General features: G+C 38.8%; 1 protein-coding gene across 1 annotated transcript in view; it reads right to left on the reverse strand.

Annotated features, from left to right (window-relative positions):
• Nucleotides 1-16262, reverse strand: part of nf1a (neurofibromin 1a) — a 456100-nt gene that overhangs the window by 251049 nt on the left and 188789 nt on the right. The window contains 1 exon segment of the mRNA XM_051931227.1: nt 2415-2498. Within this exon segment, the coding sequence (XP_051787187.1) occupies nt 2415-2498 (84 nt within the window).

Below are 16262 nucleotides of genomic sequence, written 5' to 3' on the forward strand. Positions count from 1 at the left end.
CTTCTTATAGAAGGTGGGTAAGGAACGTAAAAGTGCCACCCACTGACTCCTGAGTCTTATTAGATGATTTCAATGCTCATGTCGGGCATGATGAAGATACCTGGAGGGGTATGATTAGGAAGAAAGGCCTGCCAGATCTGAAACAGAATGGTGAGTTGTTATTGGATTGCTGTCCTACCTATGGGTTGTCCATAACAATCACTGTTCTAACACAAGGAGGCTCATGAGTGTACCTGGTGCCAGAGAACCTTGGGCTGAAAGTTGATGATGGATCTTGTAGTTGACCCAAGTTCATAGATTTTGGATATTTGGGTGAAGAGAGGGCAGAGCTGTCAACTGATCACCACTGGGTGGTGAGCTGGTTTCAAAGCGAGAGACATAGACCAGATAGAGCAGACCTAGATGAGCAGGAAGGGTGTCCAGGGAGGCTTCTGTTCGAGAGACGTTCAGCTCTTAACAGTGAAAGATCAACGACACAGAGTCCAAATGGACCCTGTCCATGACCTTGGGTATGGAAACGGCTACTAAAAGCTGTGGTTTTCAGGCAGTTGGGGCATCTCATCGCCGGCAGCCCTAGGACCAGATTTTGGACACCAGAACTGAAGGAAGCTGTCAGACTGAAGAAGGTGGCTTTAAGGGAAAGGCTTTTAGTGGGTTCTCCTGACTTGGTTGAGAGATACCGACAAGCTACAGAACTGCTGCAAGAGTGATTGTAGATGCAAAAACTCGAGCATGATTAGACTTTGCAGAGGCCATTAAGAAAGACTATTAGGTGGCCTTGAAGCAGTTCTGACAAACTGTTTGACATCTCAAGAGGGAAAGGCGTGAATTTGCCCAGACTGTGTTCATTAGGGATTGAGTGGTGCTGACTTCTTAGGAGAAATTGAGCAGTGGAAGAAACGCTTTGAGGAACTCCTCGATTTGGTGGAAATACCATTCAACAGTGGGATGGCAGGGGGAGTCCCATCACTGTTGCCAAAGTCACGATGGTGGTTTGAGGACTCTGTAGTGGTAAGGTTGCCAGGGTAGATAAAATCTGACCAGATATACTGAAAGCATTGGATCTTGTTGGGATAGTGTTATTAACCCCATCTATTCAATGTTGCATGGAAGGCAGGTAAGGTACCCACGGAATAGAAAACTGGTGTGGAGGTCTCCACATTTAAGAAAGGTAACTAATTGATGTGTTCCAACAACAGAGAGATCACACTTCTTAGCCTCCAAGGTAAGATATATGCAAGAGTTGTGAGGGAAGACTGTCCAATGGTTGAGCCAAAGAAACAATAGAAACAATCTGGACTCTGTCCTGGTTGTGGAACAGCAGACAAGTTAGTCTCCCGTGGTGCCGTTGCTAGAGGATGTATGATGTATGATAAACCAGTCTCCATGTGTTTTGTAGACTTAGAAAAAGCATATGACCATGTTCCTCAGCATGTGTGGTGTGAGGTGCTGCAGGAATATGGGACTAACAGCACCATTCTTACATACTATTCATTCCCTATATGAATGCAGTGAGAGCTGTGTTTGAAAACTTGGTGTTAAGTCGCATTGGTGCACTATGGGTGTCAGTTTCAATCAAGGTTGTGTCTTGTCACCACTTCTGTTTGTGATTTTCATGGACAGGATATCAAGGCGTAGCCAAGGACATGAAGGTGTCTAACTGGGGAGGATAAGGCACTCTGCAGATGAGGTTGTCCTCTTTCCATGTGAAGCAGCTGGGATAAAAATTAGCATCTCGAAGTCTGAGATCATTGTCCTTTCTTGGAAAAGAGTGGATTGCTCTCTCCAGGTCAGGGGGTGGGGACAACACTGCCCTTAGTTGAGGAGTTTCATGATCTTGTTTATGAGGGATGGGAAAAGGAAACGTGACATCGACTAGAGGATTGGAGTGGCAGTAGATGTTCTATGGGTGCAGTATCGCTCAATAGTGGTGAACCAAGAGCTAAATCTAAAAATAAAACTTTTGGTTTACTGCTCAATCTGCAACTCTGTCCTCACCTATGATCATGAACTATAGATAATGACCAACAGGATGAGATCACGAGTACAAGCAGCAGAAATAAGCTTTCTTCATCTGGTGGCTGGAGTGGAGCAAGATGTGACTTATACTGCATTAGTGAACAATCAAGACATAGAAAAAATAAAAGCAAACTTCTTAGAGCAAAGTTGGGGAGTTGCTTACAACAGTGATGAATGAATGTAAAAAATTGTCATTTTTTTTATACAAACTGAATCATCATGACCTACATATCACAACTACAACAGTAATTTCACAGAGAGGCAGGAATACTATGGGGATATTAATTAAAACACAATATGAGACAGAACAAAATCATACTTAAAGGTAATGTATTATTTTACTTTTAATTAAATAGCTAGTTATTTACATAATATGTATTTGAACTTTTACATACCTGCCCATCCTCAATTTTAGTTTTGGGGTAATTTAGAATTAACTTTGTAGCTTGCTCCCACTTTGTATATGTGTCTTCCCAAGCCTAGAGTAACAATCAACAAATTTATAATTAAGATCATGCTAAACATCATTACTATGTATTTGCTTCACATAATCCACCATGTAGCCTTTCACTACTTTGTCTGCATGAACATATAAAAAAAAGTAACAAAATAAGAAGTTTAATTCAAGGCAGACTGAGTTGAGCCATTAAAGATTTTTTAAAATTATCTGCTAATAATAAATGAAAGACTTTTGAGTAGCACTCACAACTCTATAAAACAAAATCTTACTGAAAAGCGCTGGCTAAGAAAAAATGTAGCATTAAAAGAGTAAGAATCTGAAGGACATTCTTTAGACAATACTATGCTACAGAAAAGAAGGGTCAATGGTTTGCTCATCATCTCAAAACTATAAAAAGATTATTAGCTTGTGTATCATCTACAGGCTATTTACGCCAACAACCTCATCAATTCTATTTTCCAAATTTATCAAAAAAAAAACCCAACAAAGTCTTGAAGATAGCTAAAGTACTATTGTCTACTACACTATTATGGTTCTACTACTGTCTATGGTTCTCTGTACTAAGAAAAACTTTTTAAAGATAATGTAAAATGTAGAAACCCCATTTCCAAAACAGTTGGTACACTTTCTAAAAACACAATAAAAACTAAAATCTGTAATTTGAACCTTAATTTAACAGGCAAATGGATAAAGAAAACATTTTCAGTGTTTTCACCGACAAACGTAACTTTGTTAAACATAAACAAATTTAGAAATTTAGAAATTGATGCCTGCAACACACTCCAAAAAAGATGTGACAGAGGCAAAGCAAGACTGTAAAGGTTATATAAGTAACATTCTGTAAGGTTCCTCAGTTAGCAGGTTAACTGGTAACAGGTGTGGGTATCAAGATTGGGTATAAAATGAGCATCCACCAAAGGCTCAGTCTTTGCAAGGAAAATGGATCGTTGCTCACCACCTTGTGCTGAACTTCATGAGAGAATTATCTGTCAATGTAAAAATAATTTTTCTCAGTGCAGAATAGTAAAGAATTTAGGTCTGTCACTATCTAGTTAATAACATTGTGAAAAGATTCAGGGAGTCAGGAGAAATCTCTGTGCATATTTATGGTACTTGTAAAAGTTAGCTCTTTTTCCAGTGTTATTCTCTCAGTCACGTTCACGCTTTCCCTCTCCCACCTCCTGATCTGACCCTAACTAACAGCGTCAGCATAAATTTACACCCGATCTGACTCTGTTAGTTGTCAAATAATATTGCATTATTGTGATGATGTTTTCTGATTAATACTATTCAGGTCATAAAATGAATTCTTCAAAATGTCACATATCTTTGTCTCTTTCTTTTTTCCCCCAGTGCTGCATTGGTCATGGACCAGAAGGCGTGAGCATATTCAGTGCGAACAGGAACAAACAGGTGGCCGGTTGCTTGTGGTACAACATGCTTGACCTGGCAACGATGAACGCACATGTACAGTGCAAGGCATGCACAGGGTCCACTGAGGAAAAAAAAAAAGAGTGTTCTTAGCTCACCTTACAGAGGAACTTCGTCATTGCTTTTTACAAAAATATGTGATGGAAAAAGAAAAAGAGGATGTAACATCAACAAGCTTCTGTTCCAAGACCTCTGCTTCCCCCAGGAAAGCAAACTCAGTCAGTGTCAGGTGCACCTTCAGTGTAATAGGAACCACAGCATAGGGAGAAGTGTGTACACTGCAACAGGTACACGTGTTTTAAATGTGGGAAGGATGGTCCTTGGGTATGTAGGAACTGTTAACATTTGAATTTGATGATTGCATATTGCGCGGAACTGACCTCTCTGTACTATTCTTTCCTCTGCATGTCCTGGAGTACAAAAGAAACACCACCATGTACCAAAATGTGATGATTGGGTAAGATTGGGGAAAAAAAACAAACATGGTCACCGTACCGTGATCGTGACTGAGAGAATAAAAGTGGGGAAAAAAAACGCTAACTTTTATAAGTTATAAATTTACACCAGCTGTTAACAATACGAGCAGCTCACTACTCAAAACGGTAAATCTACAGCCAGGACCGAACCAGCAACCTCTTGATTACAAGTCAGCAGTTCTTACTACTGCACCACGTAAGCTGTCGTATTATACTTGTACCATTTGTGAAAGTGTTTATTTGATATTTGGACTTCAGCCTTCACACATTATACAATTCACGCCTACATTTTGTCATTTATTACTAAAACATGAAAAATGTTTCTGTTTTAACGATGTGTTTAGATAGATTGTTGTAGACATGGAACACACACAAAATGTACGTATTCCAAATGACGATATTTACCCTCTACAACTCCAGGCAATTCACTCCAGCATAAACACTGAGCACCGAGAACCTTCTTTGTGAATTGAATGGGTGGGGGGATGGGATAGTAGGCTGCTTGTTTTGATCAACACATTTACAAGATAACATACGCTGACTGAGAGGTGCAAAGGAATTTAAAATGGGCCAGAATAAAAAGTTTTTTCTTAGGCTTTGGTAATTATAGTGTTAACAAGAAATATGCCAGTGTTTTTCACAATGACTATGCTGTGTTTGCAGAATACTTGTCTGGAAATTCTCCGTGTGGCTAGGTTAATTGAACATTTTTCCCCCCAAGCGCATTATGCTCTGTGAGGCTAGAATGTCACCACAGAGGTGTACATGCTTACTGTAAGACTGTTGTGGAAGTGGCTGTCACTGGGTTAGAAGCAGATGAGGATAAATAAATAAATAATACATCATATATATATATATATATACACACACACACACACACACACACATATATATATATATATATATATAAATATATATATATATATATATATACATATACACACAGGTGATGGTCATTAATTTAAAATATCATGACAAAGTTGATTTATTTCAGTAATTCCATTCAAAAAGTGAAACTTGTACATTGGATTCATTCATTACACACAGACTGATGTATTTCAAATGTTTATTTCTTTTAATGTTGATGATTATAACTGACAACTAATGAAAGTCCGAAATTCAGTATCTTGGAAAATTAGAATATTATGAAAAGGTTCAATATTGAAGACACCTGGTGCCACGCTCTAATCAGCTAATTAACTCAAAACACCTGCAAAAGCCTTTAAATGGTCTCTCAGTCTAGTTCTGTAGGCTACACAATCATGGGGAAGACTGCTGACTTGACAGTTGTCCAAAAGACGACCATTGACACCTTGCACAAGGAGGGCAAGACACAAAAGTTCATTGCTAAAGAGGCTGGCTGTTCACAGAGCTCTGTGTCCAAGCACATTAATAGAGAGGCAAAGGGAAGGACAAGATGTGGTAGAAAAAATTGTACAAGCAATAGGGATAACCGCACCCTGGTGAGGATTGTGAAACAAAACCCATTCAAAAATGTGGGGGAGATTCACAAACAGTGGACTGCAGCTGGAGTCAGTGCTTCAAGAACCACCACGCACAGACGTATGCAAGATATGGGTTTCAGCTGTCGCATTCCTTGTGTCAAGTCACTCTTGAACAAGAGACAGCGTCAGAAGCGTCTCGCCTGGGCTAAAGACAAAAAGGACTGGACTGCTGCTGAGTGGTCCAAAGTTATGTTCTCTGATGAAAGTAAATTTTGCATTTCCTTTGGAAATCAAGGTCCCAGAGTCTGGAGGAAGAGAGGAGAGGCACAGAATCCACGTTGCGTGAGGTCCAGTGTAAAGTTTCCACAGTCAGTGATGGTTTGGGGTGCCATGTCATCTGGTGGTGTTGGTTCATTGTGTTTTCTGAGGTCCAAGGTCAACGCAGCCATCTACCAGGAAGTTTTAGAGCACTTCATGCTTCCTGCTGCTGACGAACTTTATGGAGATGCAGATTTCATTTTCCAACAGGACCTGGCACCTGCACACAGTGCCAAAGCTACCAGTACCTGGTTTAAGGACCATGATATCCCTGTTCTTGATTGGCCAGCAAACTCACCTGACCGTAACCCCATAGAAAATCTATGGGGTATTTTGAAGAGGAAGATGCAATACGCCAGACCCAACAATTCAGAAGAGCTGAAGGCCACTATCTGAGCAACATGGGCTCTCATAACACCTGAGCAGTGCCACAGACTGATCAACTCCATGCCACGCTGCATTGCTGCAGTAATCCAGGCCAAAGGAGCCCCAACTAAATATTGAGTGCATTACATGCTCATACTTTTCATGTTCATACCTTTCAGCTGGCCAACATTTCTAAAAATCCTTTTTTTTGCATTGGCCTTAATTGATATTCTAATTTTCCGAGATACTGAATTTGAGACTTTCTTTAGTTGTCAGTTATAATCATCAACATTAAAAGAAATAAACATTTGAAATACATCAGCCTGTGTGTAATGAATGAATCAAATATACAAGTTTCACTTTTTGAATGTAATTACTGAAATAAATCAACTTTGTCATGATATTCTAATTTTATGACCAGCACCTGTGTGTATATATATATATATATATATATATATATATATATATATATATATATATATATATATATATATATATATATATATATATCTGGCGCTGACGTCCGAAGTTCGAGGCAGTGGAGTGTGTACGCCTGATGAGCCCATAATGAGGGCGAAACACGTGTTGCGTACTCTTTGCATTTATTTGACAGTAAACTATTTCAACCATATATATATATATATATATATATATATATATATATATATATATATATATATATATATATACACACACACACATATACAGTGCATCTGGAAAGTATTCACAGCGTATCACTTTTTCCACGTTTTGTTATGTTACAGCCTTATTCCAAAATTGATTAAATTCATTTTTTTCCTCAGAATTCTACACACGACACCCCATAATGATAACGTGAAAAAAGTTTACTTGAGATTTTTGCAAATTTATTAAAAATAAAAAAATTGAGAAAGCACATGTACATAAGTCAATCAAAAGCAATAATGGCATATTTACGTGCACAAGGGTGTCTTTTTTAAATAAAGTGTATGCTCTGCTCACTTTCACTAGTAAAATGTGCAATTTGCACATGTATATGCTGAAGCAAATAGTACATTACTGTTGAGTGAATCAGCTTTTAGCAAAGACAGCATCTATGTCGCATCACATACAGTGAAAGACTCTTTACTATTGGATGGCAGAGTTTCAGACCATTTAAATAATGAATAGTTGTTTATGATTGTCCACCTATATGCCACTGCCGTGAATAAAGACAGGAAATAAAATTCTTAAGCAACAGCTCATCTTTACACATTTTAATGCATTGTTCCACGTAAGCGTCTGGGAGACTGCATACATATTGTTTGGCTGATATGAAATAAGGCTTGAAGTTTGTACTAGGGAAATGTCTTCTTCAAAAAAAGAAAACTATTTGTTTAATGACTCAATGCTATGCTTGATTTGTAGCTACTGCTTAGTATAACTGTGAAACGTCATGGTATGCACTTTTACAGTTCAACCTTCGATGTCTGTTGCATGCTCTCCCTATGACAGATTTCTGAGCAGTGCTCTTGCAGTTTCAACTTCCCTTTGATTAAATGTCACTGGCCTTGTGAACTTTCATCGGGGACCACTCTTTGCTGGAATGTATTTGTATCATGCTGTGCCATACTGCTGCTCGCAGTTTCATGTGGGGATCCCATCTCCACAAGATTGAATGTCACTGAATCACACCATGTATACTTTTACAGGGGATCATGCTGCTCCTTGTGGTTTCACATGGAGAAACCCACCAACACCCAATTGAATGTCACTGAATCAAGACATCACCCGCACTTTTACATGGAGAATTCCCAACAACCATTCCCCCAATTGAAAGTCACAGAATCACACCATGCTAAGCTTCATGGAGTACAGCTCTGCGATCTAATGTCACTATATCACCTGGTTCACACTGCTGTGCCAAAAGAATGCAAGGTAAAAAAAAGACATTTGAGCTACTGTCTTGTTCACAGTATAATCCACGCATCACCCATAGTCATAATTGTTTCATGAACTAGCATTAAAAATAATTTTTAAAGTAAAGGCTTAGATGATTACATAATTAAATGTGCACAGTTACAAACTGTTTGCTTCTTGCTTCTGAGTGATATATATAGTGTATGTGTGTGTAAAGATATTTTTTCCTAAAAAAAATAAATATATATAACTGCAACTGCAATACACATAAATAATCTCTTAAAGCAAGTAAGAGACTGTTTCCAAACAGGGACACAATATTTCCAAACATGGGGACACCTTGTGCCAAATAGCATAACTTTGCAATGCTATGAAATATTACATCTGAACTTGGCACAATGATAGCTGAATGATTGGGACACAAAAAAAGTTGATTTAAGGGTTGTGAATGTACAGTACATTGCCTTGGTTATGTACTGTAAAATCCAGTTTTTGAAAAAGAAACCCCTAAAGCTCAATTTTTTGTGTTTTATTTACTTGATACTGGTGTAAACAAAGGTTTTTAATCATATAAATTCTTTTTTTTTTTTAATTTGGAGTTTTGTACTAACTAAGCCAATTAAAACTCCTTTATTACATATGTGGAATAACAGCCTATTATTTTTGGGTACATATTTTAGGTGCAAAAATGACAAAAACTCAAAAAAATGGTTAAGTACTCCAGAAAAAATGTTACTTGGTCCCAGCAGTTAATAAGTTTTCAGACTTTTCAAACTAAGAAGCTCTACAATTTCAAATCACTAAGAACAGTTGTGACAAAAATATTGGCACTGCAGCAATTATTTCAGATAATCCACCAATTTCTCCACAAAATGTATTATAATACAAAATGATTAGTCTCACTGAAGCCAGACGTATAATGTGTATACATCAAGAGAAAACCATGAGTGAATTTTATTTAAAATAGTGTGATAACAACTACCTAATTGTGTGTCAAATTTCTAAACTAGTCCAATGCTTCATGAAGGCAACACTCAAAGTAAGGGCAGTGATTTTGAACTACAAAGATCAGAGGTGCTCATATCTATCTATCTATCTATCTATCTATCTATCTATCTATCTATCTATCTATCTATCTATCTATCTATCTATCTATCTATCTATCTATTAAACTGGTCTGACAGAGTGCAAGCTTCTGTGTACAATGTCTACAGTCTTCAAGTCGGAAAATCTCCTATAAAAACCCTATTGGACATAGATATGTGTGTCATGTGTGCAGAGAGCTCATTACAAATTTTAAATATAAACATAACCTTATGCAAGGGAAAAAAAAAAATTCTGTAGCATCAGATTATACATTGGCATTTAACGGCAATCAATGAACAAATGGTAAACATGAACAATACGCTGTCGCAGGTTCTGTGTGTTCTTTGTTGGTCAGTATTACAACAATAATGTAGGAGTTGGTGTGAGCTTGAAAGAACTGGCAGCTATATTCATGAAAATATGAATTGCAAAATATAAGTTTGAAGTAAACAGTGTGTTGTACTCTGCCAAAAGAACTGCCGTTAAAAGAACTGATAACAAAAAGTGATTTCACTACTCAAAACACCTAAAATAACAAATCTGACTAACACTACCAGTAAATGCACAGATGAGGCTGCAAAACATCCACCTTCTGACTGCAGATCTAAAAGAATAACTAAAGAAATGAAACATTACTTTCTAATTGGAAATGTAAACATGCCATGACAAAGTAGCCACAGCATTTTAACATATTGTATATACATAGAATAGGCTTTTTACAGAAGCTGTTTAAATAAATACATAAATATGTAGAGAAGTAAATAAATAAATAAATAACTTCTCAAATGTGTGGAGCCCAGTAGCTGTGATGATCTATTGTGTGTGTGTGTCTGTCTGTCTGTCTATTTCCACAGTCAAAGCAGTCATTACAACATTCAAATCAATTGTTAACATTCATTTACCTTGTGCTAATGAGTTCCTGCAATGGATAACATCAGCTTTAGCTTTAAACTTTCTCTCTTTTGTTAACTATCTTTTGCCATTTCCCTGAAATCCTGATGGCAGTTTAAAATGCACGGACTGGAGAATCTGAAGGTGAGTGTTTTAGGAAGACATCCTGTAGGTGTAGCCTTTGCAGCACAGGACTTTGCTCCTATTCACTACACACTAGAATCACATTTGGTCCCGCAAGACTACAAAATGATTGGTGTTAACATATGTACTTAATTTATCTGCAATGGAGAAATACAAAAAAACCAGGGGAAAAAAAAAGCCAGACCTAATCTCACTGCACACAGAACCCCAAAATGACTGGCACTGTTGACTTAAAATTTAGTGGTACACATTTGGAAAAAAACAACTGCAGTCAAGCGCTTTGTGTAGCAATTAATTATCTTGCACCTCTCTACTGGAATTCTTGACCACTCTTCTTTCTAAAAATGCTCCAGTTCTCCCAGATTTAATGGGCACTTTCTCCTAATAGCGCCTTTCAGACCTACCCACAAGTGTTTAATGGGATTGAGACTCATTACTAGCCACTTCAAAACAGTCAATCACTTGTTTGGAAAACATTTCTGTGTGCTTTGTGTCACTGTCTTCCAGAAGGACCCAAGACGTTCAATGAAAACCAAGTTTTACGACACTGGTTTGTGCTCTGAAACTCCTTAGTAATCATCAGATTTATTTAATACCAAGGAAGGTACCAAGTGCCATAGGCAGCAATCTAATCTGTCTAGAGTACATTCTCTCAGAAGTATTTTAGCTTGTTGCATGTGAGTTTTGGTAAACTTCAATCTGGACTTTTTATGTCTTTGTGTCAGTAGTGGGGCTTTCCTACCACAGAGCCCCCTTTACCTGATATGGCAACAGATAGTGCAGAAGGTCAGCTTGGATCAGGTAAGCGTTTGAATGAGGTTCAATTTTCACTATTTGTGCAATCCTTCAATGCAATATTTCATCAAAATTTTCACTTCAGTTTGCATCCAGGGAGGTTGGCTAAAGTGCAATGGACCTTCAACATCTTCATAATGTTACATACAGTGGGCACAGGAACATGAAGGTCTCTGAAGATGGACATGTAGCTGTTCAATTGCTTATGCTTTTCTACAATTTTGATTCTCAACTCTTAAGACAATTCTTTACTTTCCTACCTTTTCTCCATGTTGAATGTGGTAGACACAGGCACATAGAACATAAGTCAAATCTCCTTTTCTCTATTTAAATTTGTTGAATATGTGACTTTTAAATTTGCTAGCACCTGTACCTTGTGACAAGTGATTTGGAATACCAATTACCAGAGGATTACCTGCTTGAAATTCAGTTACATCTCATACTTCTAAACAGTGCCAATAATTTTGTCAATACCCTTTTTGGGGTTCTGTGTGAAATAATATTAAATTTGTTTTATCCTCCAAGTATTTTTATGTTTTTCTAGTGCAAACAAATGAAACACATATGTTAATGCCAGTCGTTTTGTTATATCATATATTTTGATGAAAAATTGGTGCACTACCTGAAAAAACTGCAGCAGTGGCAATATTTTTGATCATAACTGCACCTCCTTGATAGTCTCTGTAACTACTGAGAGGTTATTGAGTTCTTCACACGAGAAAACAGAAAAAATCCTAATTGGGAGCATTCTGTATTTCACTGTTTGTATATTTTAGTTTGCCCTTACTATCTCTAATGCACTTCATCTACTTCGTGATTGTTCATATAGAACCAAAACACTGAACAAATCTCCTTGTGTTATTTTTCAACTTTTCTGCACTATTTCTCTCTAATTGCCTTTAGCAATCTAATTCCTCTTTAAAACCTGCCACAGGCGATGCATAAACCAGCGTTTCTTTGTGCTGGTCCCAAGCCCAGATAAATGGGGAGTGTTACGTTAGGTGGGGCAAACTGGCGGAAATTGGGCTAATGTTGGCCGAAGAAAGAGAAAAAGAGGGGGAAAGAAGGTAAAGAGAGTGGAACTGAGGGTAGGAACTTTGAATGCTGACAGTATGACTGATGAGGGGAGAGAGTTAGCAGATATGATTGAGTGAAGGAAGGTTTATATATTGTGCATGCAAGAGACTAAATGGAAGGGCAGTAAGGCCAGGTGGAACAAGGTGGATTCAAAATGTTCTATCATGACATGGATGGGAGGAGAAATGGGGTAGGGGTTATTCTGAATAACAGTATATCAAGAATGTATTGGAAGTGAAAAGACTGTCAGACAGAGTAATGATTATGAAGCTGGAAATTGGAGGTGTGATGATGAATATTGTTAGTGCATATGCCCTGCAAGTTGGGTGTGAGATGGATGAGAAAGAAAAATTTTGGAGCGAGTTGGATGAAGTGATGAATAGTGTACCCAAGGGACAGAAAGTGGTGATTGGAGTGGATTTCAATAGACATGTTAGTGAAGGGAACAGAGGAGACAAGGAAGTGATGGGTAGGTATGGTGTCAAGGAGAGGAATGAAGAAGGTCAGATGATAGTGGATTTTGCCAAAAGTATGGACATGGCTGTGGTGAATATGTATTTTAAGAAGAGGGAGAAACATAGGGTGACGTACAAGAGTGTAAGAAGATGCACACAGGTAGATTACATCCTATGCAGAAGAGTCAATCTGAAGGAGATTGAAGACTGCGAAGTGGTGGCAGGGGAAAGTATAGTTAAGCAGCATAGAATGGTGGTCTGTAGAATGACGTTGGAGATCAAGAAGAGGAAGAGAGTGAGGGCAGAGCCAAGGATCAAATGGTGGAAGTTGAAAAAGGAAGACTAAGGTTGAGTTTAGGGAGGAGGTGAGACAGGCACTGGGTGGTAGTGAAGAGTTACCAGACAGTTGGGCAACTACAGCAGATATAGTAAGGGTGACAGCAAGAAAGATGCTTGGCATGACATCTGGACAGAGGAAGGAGGAAAAGGAAACCTGGTGATAGAATGGGGAAGTACAGGAGAGTATACAGAGGAAGAGGTTGGTGAAGAAGAAGTGGGATAGTCAGAGAGATGCAGAAAGTAGACAAGAGTACAAGGAGATAAGGCGCAAGGTGAAGAGAGAAAGAGGAAAAGGCTAAAGAAAATGCATATGATGAGTTGTGTGAGAGGCTGGACACTAAGGAGGGAGAAAAGGACCTGAACCGACTGGCTAGACAGAGGGACCGACCAGATAATGATGTGCAGCAGGTTAGGGTCAAAAAGGATAAAGATGGAAATGTGCTCACAAGCGAGGAGGGTGTGTTGAGCAGATGGAAAGAGTACTTTGAGAGGCTGATGAATGAAGAGAACGAGAGAGAGAGGGGGTTGGATGACGTGGAGATAGTGAATCAGGAAGTGCAATGGATTAGCAAGGAGGAAGTAAGGACAGCTATGAAGAGGATGAAAAATGGAAAAGCCGTTGGTCCAGATGACATACCTGTGGAAGCATGGAGGTGTTTAGGAGAGATGGTAGTGGAGTTTTTAACCAGATTGCTTAATGGTATCTTGGAAAGTGAGAGGATGCCTGAGGAGTGGAGAAGAAGTGTACTGGTGCTGATATTTTAGAATAAGGGGGATGCACAGGGCTGTACTAACTACAGGGGAATAAAATTGATGAGCCACAGCATGAAGTTATGGGAAAGAGTAGTGGAAGCTAGGTTAAGATGTGAGCTGATGATTAGTGAGCAGCAGTATGGTTTCATGACAAGAAAAAACACCACAGATGCAAAGTTTGCTCTGAGGATGTTGATGGAGAAGTATAGAGAAGGCCAGACGGAGTTGCATTGCGTCTTTGTGGACCAGGAGAAAGCATAAGACAGGTAGCACCGAGAGGAGCTGTAGTATTGTATGAAGACGTCGGGAGTGACAGAGAAGTGCGTAAGAGTTGTACAGGATATGTACAAGGGAAGTGTGATAGTGGTGAGGTCTGCGGTAGGATGCATTCGAGGTGTAGGTGGGATTATATCAGGGACAGGCTCTGAGCCCTTTCTTATTTGCAATGGTGATGGACAGGTTCACAGATGAGATTAGACAGGAGTCTGCATAGACTATGATGTTTGCTGATGACATTGTGATCTGTAGCGATAATAGGGAGGAGGTTGAGGTGGAGAGGTGGAGATATGCTCTGGAGAAGAGAGGAATGAAAGTCAGTAGGAACAAGACAGAATACATGTGTGTAAATGAGATAAAGGTCAGTGGAATGGTGAGGATGCAAGGAGTCGAGTTAGCGAAAGTGGATGACTTTAAATACTTTAAATACTTGGGATCAACAGTACAGAGTAACGGGGACTGTGGAAGAGAGGTGAAAAAGAGTGCAGGCAGGGTGGAATGGGTGGAGAAGAGTGTCAGGAGTAATTTCTGACAGACGGGTATCAGCAAGAGTGAAAGGGAAGGTCTACAGGACGGTAGTGAGACCAGCTGTGTTATATGGGTTGGAGACAGTGGCACTGACCAGAAAGCAAGAGACACAGCTGGATATAACAGAGTTAAAAATGCTAAGATTTGCACTGAGTGTGACGAGGATGGATAGGATTAAAAATGAGTACATTAGAGGATCAGTTCAAGTTGGACGGTTGGGAGACAAAGTCAGAGAGGCAAAATTTCGTTGGTTTAGACATGTGCAGAGGAGAGATGCTGAGTATAATGGGAGAAGGATGTTAAGGACAGAGCTGCTAGGTAAGAAGAAAAGAGAAAAGCCTAAGAGGAGGTTTAAGGATGTGGTGAGAGAGGACATGTAGGTGACATGTAGGTGACATGTAGGTTGTAACAGAACAAGATGCAGAGGACAAAAAAATATGGAAAAAGATGATCTGCTGTGGAAACTCCTAACTGGAGCAGTCAAAAGAAGAAGAAGAATCTAATTCCTCTTTAACTATTCCACTCATAAGTCATTTGATTAGTGCTGGAGGTATTTGCCTTGTATACCTTATGTAACTGTTTGTCCTTTGCAACCTCTTTTTTTTCCACTTCTTATTTATCCACTATGGAGTTCTCTTTACATTATTACTGTTTCTAAAAAGACCTGAATTGTAAGAAATATACATTAAAAACCTACTCCACACTGCTCAACTGATGCCACTTTTAAATTTGACTGTGTTAAATATAGACTGATTCAGAACCTCTGTCATTCTCAGGATCAAGACACGCCAAATGATTTGGGACACATTAGAGCAGTGTGATTAAGCACAGACCACTGGGAGGAGGCTCAGAAGCAGAACACAATGATGAGATCCTCTCTCTCTCTCTCTCTACTCTCATTTATTCTAGGAGTGTCTGAACTACCTTATCAGGAAAAGAAGACAATATGGTGGAGGAGAGCCCCCAAAGTCTTACAAATCTCATTAAAAATAAAAAAAAATTGATTTCTATCTCCATTCCCCTAAATCCTTATTAGCAGTGCATAAATTATGTGTAATAAAGTGGAATGACACAGGGAAAAAGTATTGAACACATGAAGAAAAGGAGGTGCAAAAAGGCACGGAAAGCCAAGAAACCAGCAGAAATCTGTTAGTATTTAGAAAGCAATCCTGCCCCCTATCAGTGCAAATTAATATCAGCTGGTTTAGTCCTAATTGATGATCTATAAAAAGGTTTCTCATTACCAAGGTGTCACACAAGAAGCATCTCATGATGGGTAAAAGAAAAGAGCTCTCTCAAGACCTTTGCAACCTTATTGTTGCAAAACATACTGATGGCATTGGTTACAGACGTATTTCTAAACTTCTGAATGTTCCAGTGAGAACCGTTGGGGCCATAATCCAGATGTGGAAAGAACATTATTTCACCATAAACTGTGCTCCTCACAAGATTTCTAACAGAGGAGTCAAAAGATTAATCAGAAGAGTTGTCCAAGAGCCAAAGACCACTCATGGAGAGCTTCAGA

This window comes from Erpetoichthys calabaricus, chromosome 8 (assembly GCF_900747795.2).
Source record: "Erpetoichthys calabaricus chromosome 8, fErpCal1.3, whole genome shotgun sequence".
NCBI lineage: Eukaryota > Metazoa > Chordata > Cladistia > Polypteriformes > Polypteridae > Erpetoichthys > Erpetoichthys calabaricus.